The following is a 10,242-nucleotide window of genomic DNA, read 5'->3' on the forward strand; positions in this document are numbered from 1 at the left end:
GTGAAGCTTGGTAGTACTCTTAAATAGGGCACAGGACACATTCTAATGTGGAGCATGAGTGTTTGGAACAAAGATATACTATATTGCACACTTCTCCTTATCTTTCAGTGCCTGAGACAAGAGTTAGAAAGTTTCTGATTGTGAAGGCAGTGCAATCTGCTCTCAGTGATCAGAGTGCTAAGGTAAGATTGTGTGTGGAATAGTGGTATTGCTGTTAATATCTGGGAAGTATTTCACTCAGTGGAGAGTCTGGCAATGAGACACATTTTTAGGGTGAGATTATTAATAGGGTTTCAATTAATCACAGTTAACTAAAAATTAATGCGATTAAAAATTGAAATTTATTAAATATTTTTGTGGTTTTTTACATTTTCAAATATATTGATTTCAATTACAACACAATGACAAGTGTGTACTATGCACTTTATATTATTTTTATAACAAACATTTGCATTGTAAAAATGACAAAAGAAATAATATTTTTCAATTCATCTCATAGAAGTGATGTAGAGCAATCTCTTTAGCGTGAAAATGCAACTTACAAATGTAGATATTTTTTGTTAACTGTAACGAAACAATGTAAAACTTTAGAGTCTACAAGTCCATTCAGACCTACTTCTTGTTCAGCCAGACACTAAGACAAACAAGTTTGTTTACATTTATAGGAGAAAATGCTGCCTTTTTCCTAATTACAGTGTCACCTGAAAGTGAAAACTGGCATTTGCATGGTACTTCTGTAGCCAGTGTTGCAAGGAATTTACATAACAGATGTGTTAATCATTTGTACTTCAGCCACTATTCCAAAGAGATAAAAGCAAAAGCAAAAGGACTCTCATATCCTGTCTCATATTGCATGCAGAAGAGATAATAATAACTCGTGCATAATCTCTACCCTTGCAGGTGAGGATGGCAGCTCTCCATTTTGTCCTGAAGCTGCTCAGTTCAGGAAGTGTGGAGAATTGTGCAGCAGGGGATATGGTCGCCTATGTATTCAGAGAGTTCGATGTGTCCACCAGAAATCTGGTAAGGAGAGTTCTTAACACTTAGGACTCAGTTCTGCCATTCTGGCATGCTGATTGTTCCCCTTGACTTCAGTGGGAGCTTTGGATGCTCAAGGATGCAGCTGGACTGAAGGATTAGAGCTAGAATCTGATCAGTGATATTCGTGTAAAGCCAGGGTAATGCCCCTGACTTCAGTGGCATTATTTTGGATTTACACAAGTGTAACAGAGACCAGAATCTGATTCTGGATATTTACATCTGACAGTGCGACCTACATTCCTTAGACCTCGGGCAAGTCAGTGAAAATTCTGACAACACAATCTTTCAGTGAAATGCTCTTGTATAAGGAAGCACATCTTTTTTATAAATAGACTCTTGATACAATTGCAGTGCCGCTTGTTAAGTTATTGTGGTCACACATAGGCTGGCTGTGTCAGTGTCATAGATGCATTCCTATACTCTCAGGCTGTTAAAGTTGAAGCAAAATGCAGGACAATGTAGCACTTTAAAGACTAACAAGATGGTTTATTAGATGATGAGCTTTCGTGGGCCAGACCCACTTCCTGATCTGAGGAAGTGGGTCTGGCCCACGAAATCTCATCATCTAATAAACCATCTTAAAAAAAAATAAAAATAAATAAATCTTGTTAGTCTTTAAAGTGCTACATTGTCCTGCATTTGCTTCAGCTACCCCAGACTAACACAGCTACATTTCTATCGCTGTTAAAGTTGAATTTCTATTTCTATTTAATCAGATAAGAACATAAAACATGAATGGCCATTCTGGATCCCCCAGACAAATGGTTCATGTAGCCTGTCTTCTGACAGTGGTGGGTGTTATGTGCATCAGAGGGAACAAACAGAACAAGGCAATTGTTGAGTGATCTCTCCCTTGTTGTCCAGTCCCAGCCCCAGGCAGTCAGAGATATAGGGACACCCATATCATGCATCTCTGATCATCTTATATGGCTCTATCATACCCCCCTGTAAGCATCTCTTTTCTAAGATGAATGGTCCCAGTCCTTTTAACTTCTCCTTGTATGAGTTGTCCCATATCCCATATCATTTTTGTTGCTTTTCTCTGAACTTTTTCCAATTATAACCTAACTTTATTTAAGTTGGAGGACTACAATTGCTTGCAATATTCAAGGTGTGAGTGTACCATGGATTTGAAACAGTGGCATGATGATATTTATCATATTATTATTCATCCCTTTTCCTAGTGGTTCCTAACATACCATTAGCATTTTTAACTGCAGCTGCATGTTGAACAGATGTTTTTAGAGGACTATCCACAATGACTCTGAGATTTTTCTTGAGTGCTACAGCTAATTTAGACCCCATCAATTTGCATGTACAACAAGGATTATGTTTTCCAATGTGCCGTACCCAGGTACAGTAATGGAGTTCACAATAAAGAAGGCAAATAATGTCCAGTATAGCCGGAGAACTTTCATTCTTCATTCTTTTAAAATTAGCCTCAGGAAACTTTTCATCAGATTGGATCTCTGATTGGGCTGTTAGCACCATACACCTGTGATTCAGTTACGACATCGCGTCAGAGGGTGGTTGACTGTATCAACTGTCTTCTCAATATACAAGGTGAGGAGACCATGAGCAGGTGTAAGTAACTCTTCACTTTCTTTCATTGTTGTAATGACCATTTTTTCCATCTGTAATTCTTTCTGTCTTGTTAGCAACACTTATATAACAGAACGATTGGGGCCTTGTAAGTACATTGCTGGAAGAGAACTGCACAAATAATAAATAATCTGCAAATATTAGAGGGTGGACAAAATATAGCACACAGGCCAGATCTGCCCTTCTCCCCAGAATTTCTGTCTGGAGCGCTCAGCTGATTAGCAAGCATGCCAGCAGCATGTGTTCAGCTGCCCCTCTCCGACCTTGCTCCATCCTATCTGCTGCTAGTGGTGTGTGGAGGGGAGGTGAGCAGGGAGACGTGCAGAAGTCAGGGTGACCCCTTTGCCCTTGTCATCATCTCTGCAGAGCAGAGTTTGGGGAGAGGGACACATACAATAGTGCTGCTCCAGTCTGAAGTATGGTGAGTAACGGAGTGCCTATCTAAAGAGGCAGTGCACTGTTTCTAAGATTTCTCTGGCAGCCAGCATGTCCCTCTCTCTCTCTCTCTCTCTCTCTCTCACACACACACACACACACACACATTGTCTCACACACACTCTCTCCCCCGCCATATGCCCATATGCCCCCGCTCTGCAGAGTGGGGTGGGGAGAGGGAGATGACAGAGCAGGACAGCTTTCCCTTAAAGAGACTGAGAGCAGAGTGGCTACTGAAACCAGATATACAGAGAAAGATGCTCCACACAGAATACAGTGCCTGTTTAATCCTGTACGAATCACAATGAATCACATGCCATTACTGTTAACTTTCAGACATAGGGGCTACGTCTAGACTACATCCCTTTTTCGGAGGGATAAGGGATCTTTCGGAAAAGGCTTAATTTTCCGCAAGATCAGCATCTAGACTGGCGCTTTTCTCCGGCAAAGCTCCGTGCCGAAAAAAGCTGCAGCCATTTTTATGCTAATGAAGCAGGGGAGATTTAAATCCCCGCTTCATTAGCAATTGCGATACGTCTAATTTACATCCCTTTTCCGAAAAAGGGATGTAGTCTAGACATAGCCTGACGGTAAAATTCTGACTCCGTTAAAGTCAACAAGAATTTCGTCATTGGCTTTAGTGGGGCCAAAATTTCACACACAGCTGGTAATAACATACCCCATAGATCCTCCTGTATGATTATCTATGGATCAGAGGTTCAGTTTTATTAAATGTTGCCATACTTTTTCTCCTTTTCTCTATCCTAGGTCAGTGCACTAACCTGGGGTCAGCAGAGGAGGAGCTGAGTTGTCTCCGTGAGGCACTAACAACTCCAGACCCTGAGGCTCTGTTTCAAGCATCTTCCAAAATGGCTAAGGTAACAAACACTAGGTGACTGTCCTAGTGGCTGTGCACCATTCATTTTCCCTTGTCCAGAGGACTGGAAAAGGGCAAATATAGTGCCCATCTATAAAAAGGGAAATAAGAACAACCCAGGAAACTACAGACCAGTTAGTTTAACTTCTGTGCCTGGGAAGATAATGGAGCAAGTAATTAAGGAAATCGTCTGTAAACACTTGGAAAGTGGCAAGGTGATAGGGAACAGCCAGCCTGGATTTGTAAAGAACAAATCATGTCAAACCAATCTGATAGTTTTCTTTGATAGGATAACGAGTCTTGTGGATAAGGGAGAAGTGGTGGATGTGGTATACCTAGACTTTAGTAAGGCATTTGATACAGTCTCGCATGATATTCTTATCAATAAACTAGGTAAATACAACTTAGATGGGGCTACTATAAGGTGGGTGCATAACTGGCTGGATAACCATACTCAGAGAGTAGTTATTAATGGTTCACAATCCTGCTGGAAAGGCATAACAAGTGGGGTTCCACGGAGGTCTGTTTTGGGACCGGCTTTGTTCAATATCTTCATCAACGATTTAGATATTGATATAGAAAGTACGCTTATTAAGTTTGCAGATGATACCAAGCTGGGAGGGGTTGCGACTAATCTGCAGGATAGGGTCACTAATTCAAAATGACTTGGACAAATTGGAGAAATGGTCTGAGGTAAATAGGATGAAGTTTAAGACAAATGCCAAGTTCTCCACTTAGGAAGGAACAATCAGTTTCATACATACAGAATGGGAAGCGACTGTCTGGGAAGGAGTATGGCAGAAAGGGATCTAGGGGTTATAGTGGACCACAAGTTGAATATGAGTCAGCAGTGTGATGCCGTTGCAAAGAAAGCAAACATAATTCTGAGATGCATTAACAGGGGTGTTATGAGCAAGACATGAGAAGTCATTCTTCCGCTCTACTTTGCGCTGGTTAGGCCTCAATTGGAGTATTGTGTTCAGTTCTGAGCACCGCATTTCAAGAAAGATGTGGAGAAATTGGAGAGGGTCCAGAGAAGAGCAACGAGAATGATGAAAGGTCTAGAGAACATGACCTATGAGGGAAGGCTGAAGGAATTAGGTTTGTTTAGTTTAGAAAAGAGAAGATCGAGGGGGAACATGATAGCAGTTTTCAGATATCTAAAAGGGTGCCATAAGGAGGAGGGAGAAAACTTGTTCATCTTGGCCTATGGGGATAGAACAAGAAGCAATGGGCTTAAACTGCAGCAAGGGAGATTTAGATTGGACATTAGGAAAAAGTTCCTAATTGTCAGGGTAGTCAAACACTGGAATAAATTGCCCAGGGAGGTTGTGGAATCTCCATTTCTGGAGATATTTAAGAGTAGGTTAGATAAATGTCTATCAGGGATGGTTTAGACAGTATTTGATCCTGCCATGAGGGCAGGGGATTGGACTCGATGAACTCTCAAGGTCCCTTCCAGTCCTAGTATTCTATGATTCTATGATTGTTTTATGCTTTTGTGATGTCTTTCCACACTTGGAGCGAGCTATGGGAGTGAGGCATTCATGGGTAATCAGTAACATGCTTTTCATAGGTATATGCTATGAATGCCATGTAAAAAACAAACAGATTCCAGACAGTTGCATGAACATGCCCATGCATGTGCGCGCGCACATCCATCCATCCATCCATCCATCCATCCAGGGGGAAAATATGTGAGCGGGACATCAAGCTGAGAAACCAGTCTTGGCACCTTGTGTGTTTACCTGAACCTATATTTGTGTGCATGCATCTCTTTGCATATTTTTATATTTTGTGAAAAGATGTCATGTACATAATAGAATATAAACTGGAAATTTACATCCTGTTTGTCCCATACAATGTTGTGCTAACTGTACAACCTAAGATCTAACCTGATATTATTAGTGTAGAATAGAGATGTGGTAGCTAGAAAGATTACAGAGAAAATTTTAATTGCAACTGCCTTGCCAGATATGAGCCCAATTAGCAATTTGCTGATGAATACATTATTTTCCTATACAGCTCTTAGGCCTCCTTTCTTAAAAGTACTGGAGCCGACTATCATTGCAATCTTTCCTGTTTTTGATCTGTCCACAGGTGGTTAGTAAGTACTTTCCCTCTGAACAAGCCACAGATTTTATTGAGGCCATACTGGATCGTATGCTGTCTGCTAGCCCCTCCTGTGCCACAGCAGCCGGTCTGTGGATGAAGATCATCCTGAAGGAGTGTGGAGGTGCCATGCTGGATGAGGTAAAATAGAAGCTGGAGAGGTTTTTCTGGCTAACCTGCAGGCTTTCAGGTCTTTGCCATCATTTGCAGTGAACACAAGTCTTGCTGTTTCTCCCCCTGGGATTGGAAGTTAATTCCATCTGTGTTCCTATCCTGAGTCAGGCAATGGGGGAATCAACAGCAGAAGACAGAGATAATCTAACGGTACATCTGCACTAGCTCGTTAGTTCGAGCTCGGTAGGGTAATGAGGGCAAGCGGAGTTGCAAATGAAGCCTGAGATTTAAATATCCCGGGCTTCATTTGCATGTTCCCTGGCGCCACCATTTTTAAATCCCCCTTACTCCAAACTCCGTGCCCGCGGCTACATGCGGCATGGACTAGGTAGTTCAAATTAAAGATCCTAATTCGAACTACCGTTACTCCTCATGGAATTAGGATCTTTAATTAGAACTACCTACTCCGTGCCGCGTGTAGCCGCGGGCACGGAGTTCGGATTAAGGAGGATTTTAAAATGGCAGCACCCGGGAACATGCAAATGAAGCCTGGGATATTTAAATCCTGGGCTTCATTTGCAACTCTGCTTGCCCTCATTACCCTACCTAGCTCGAACTAACGAGCTAGTGTAGCCGTACCCCAAGGGAAAAGGAAGATGCTTGATTATTTGTCTATCTTGTTGTCACAGTTTCCAGCCATGAAAGGCTTGGAAAAATTAGACTCCGAGTAAAATGCAAAAAGAGAATATCCGGCCCCAAGAGACAAGCTAAGTGAACTACATCTTAGGGCCTCAGATAATGAGGGGTCTCTAAAAATACCCCCAAATTACTAGTTTTTACTTGCCTCTTTGCCTATGTACAGAGAGATAGATAGATAGATAGATAGATAGATAGATAGATAGATAGATAGATAGATAGATAGATAGATAGATAGATAGATAGATAGATAGATAGATTAGATAGATTATTTCTATTTTCATTGTCCTTTCTGTTAGAATAATACATGTTTTTTTGGAAATGCAATGAGGCCTCTTTAACTTGACATAGCTTAGGGCCTCAGCATGTCTTAACCCGGTGTTGCAGCCAGGTATGGGCAGAGATATGTATAATTTTTGTGGGTTAAATCTATGCAGCCATGTCTAAATACTTGTTTTTTGAAGGAAGGATTTTCTACAAGAACAGCAAATTGCTAAACGACTAAATAAACGTTTTGGTTCTGCAGAATGAATGGAGAGAATGGAAAAGGGACATTTTTTCTGGTTTTATTCTGTCCAGGTGCCAGCTATCCTGAGTAGAATATACATTCACATGCCTACCATCAAGCAGGGTAGCTTGAGGCAGTTCCTGGTGGAGGCAGTGTCCATTCTAGGTCACCATCACCTAGAGGCAGTGATCTTCAGCCTCCTCCTCAAACGTCTGCCGATGGACAGGTATATAGTGCTCCTTACAGTGTTCATTTTGGTAACCATGGATCCCACGGCTTCACTGGAAGATGTAAGGCTTCATTTAAGCCACAGACAGTTTGAGATAATTCCTAAAGGTTAATAGCTTGGGTCTTTCTGCAGAAAGGTCCAAGACCATGTCAAGGTGGGTGCAGGGAGAAATTAAGTGTCATTCTGTTTCCATTAATTAATAGTTGCTTTGGCATCCTAAAGACTTCCCTTTACTGGCATCACTGGAGTGGACTTTTGCCTCTCCAGACCCCTGAACTAACATCACCCTGGAAATTGCCAGTGACTGTTCGTTTTCTGGTAGCATGAAAGCTTCAAATCCAAATTCCTGGCTGATTAGCAAGGATAGGGCACCAGGCTTTTGGTATCAGCAAGGGTATGGCTGCTGGAATGGAATTGTCATTCTTGGTACTTAAAGACAGGGTGGTAAGCATATCTATCATTTCATTCAAACATCCCTAGCTGAATTATCAGTCATCAGTGCAGGAATCTAAGAACATGAGAACGGCTGTAGTGGGTCAGACCAAACGTCCATCTAGCCCAGGATCCTGTCTTCAGACAGTGGCCAATGCCAGGTGCCCCATAGGGAGTGAACAGAACATGCCCATTCTGGCAAATAGAGGCCAGGGAATGCCATTTGTGAAGAGGTCATGGGCTAGCCACAAATATTTGTTCTCATAGTTGTACATCCAGTTAGTAGGAAGATCATTTTTCTTTCTTCAACTTGTCTCCCAGGCCGTAGATCTTTGGGCATCACATGCTCATGATTCCATATCTACTGAGAAGTAGGAAAACAGGAACTGTGATTAGAGCTCTGTGTCCTTTCCTTCTGAAGTCTAGCATTAATGGTTATGGTGCAGTAAGACTAGGGTTGTGTCTATACAGCACCCTAAACTTGAAATAAGATGCACAATATGCACTCTGCAAATTGCGTATCATATTTTGCATAGCCTATTTTGAAATGTGGCGCTTCTACACAGCACCAAATGTCGAAATAATGTGCTATTTCAAGCCATCCCTTATCCCTCATGCAACAAAGTTTATTGGGATGGCAAAATAGTGTGCCCATTATTTTGAAAAATATTTCAAAATAACGGGCTGCTTGTGTAAATGTGGGGTAGCTATTTCAGGATACCTCCAGGATCCCCAAATAGTCATGCACTGTAGAAATGTAACCTGAAATGTAATTTAACTTAGTTCTGTAACTAGAAACTCAATATGTAAAACATGAGGACCATATAAGGAGGACAGCACTCTGAACTTGCTCATCATAGGCAGGGCTTGACAAATAATACAATCTACTCACCCATGGCGTGTAGATTGTAACCTGGAAGAGCCAGGTTCGGGCGATCTGTGCATGCGCAGATCGCCGGACAGCGCGGTTGGTGAGCCCTGATCATAGTCAAGGAGAAAATTTGTTCTTTACTTGAATATGATGCATATAGTCAGAGCCACAAAAGTCTCCAGGGGTCACATATAACTTATGTTAAATTGCAGTGACACCACTGAGCTGTGGAGATCTCTGGGGACAGATCCCTTGCTCGCCCCTCAAGTCCTGAAGGTCCTAATAGAAAGAATAAAGACTCCAACAAGCCAAGAAGGAAGCACGACCTCAGAGACAGAAACTGACCTGCATTTAGCAGCTGCTGAACCTCTCACAGTAAGTTAGACGACAGACATGTATTTCTCTGCCTTGTGACAAACATGCTGATGGAAAGCTAGATGAGTGGTATAATATTGTCATATGGGCACTTCTTTTCTGAAGTACTGTTTCCTGGATTCCAGCTGTGCTTTCTGTGGAACAACAGATGGCAGATTTAGAGTATGTGGCTGATTCACTTAATAATATCTGGCAATTAGAAAGTCTTTGAATCAGATTTCTTACAGTGCTTTGCAAATGTTTTGTGCAACTCATAACATGCCTTGATAGGTCGTACACATTTTTACAGATATGGGACGCTAAGGCACACATGGAGTGAATTGCTCTCGGTCATTCATCAAGTTAGTGACAGGAGTGGGAATTTAGTCCAGCAGGTATCAGAAGGGGAGAGAGTGTGATAGTGTTAGGAAGAGACCTCTTCTTTTACCATGCTCTCCTTTCAGGCAACATGTGCCATCTTTGAAGTGGTGTCAGCATTGCAGTTGAGCAAAACTGTGCAGGAGCTGTTCCCGGAGTTGTTCACTGTTCTTCTGCAGCAGATCAGCCAAACCCTAGGACAAAAGATGCCTTTGCCCAGGATGAGCAGCCGAAGGAGGTTATTTAGAAAAGGACAACAACTATGTGAGGGCAACCCTTGCAGGTAATTAGAAGAAAGGGAGCAAAACAAAGAGAATCCCAGTACATTTGTGTGACACTCCCCAGGAGTTCTCAGGGTTATGAGGCACCTTACCATCACCTGCTTTTAATATGAGAAAGTCTTGTTTGTGCTTGCTATAGGTCAGTTCCCTGAAACCACCAACCTCTGGCAACACAAACACTACTATCTAGGCCTCCTCAGGCCTCAGTCTCTTTGTCCTCTCTTTCTGACTACAGCTTAGAGAATCTCTATCAACGGATTCTCCTCTAAGAGAAGTCTCCCTGCATCTCCCCACCAATCGGCTTTCCCCCAT

At 42.1% G+C, this 10,242-nt stretch overlaps 1 protein-coding gene across 1 annotated transcript; it reads left to right on the forward strand.

Annotated features, from left to right (window-relative positions):
* Window positions 1-904: 904 nt before the first annotated feature.
* On the forward strand, window positions 905-9,951 carry LOC142825336 (maestro heat-like repeat-containing protein family member 2B). Its single transcript, XM_089776538.1, has 7 exons — window positions 905-1,023; window positions 2,481-2,604; window positions 3,847-3,956; window positions 6,056-6,208; window positions 7,457-7,611; window positions 9,130-9,292; window positions 9,736-9,951. Exons 1-7 carry the CDS (start codon window positions 907-909, stop codon window positions 9,934-9,936), a joined length of 1,023 nt encoding a protein of 340 aa, XP_089632664.1. The 5' UTR covers window positions 905-906; the 3' UTR covers window positions 9,937-9,951.
* Window positions 9,952-10,242: the final 291 nt, after the last annotated feature.

This window comes from Pelodiscus sinensis, chromosome 1, assembly GCF_052426305.1.
Source record: "Pelodiscus sinensis isolate ZL-2025 chromosome 1, ASM5242630v1, whole genome shotgun sequence".
In the NCBI taxonomy this organism is placed as follows: domain Eukaryota; kingdom Metazoa; phylum Chordata; order Testudines; family Trionychidae; genus Pelodiscus; species Pelodiscus sinensis.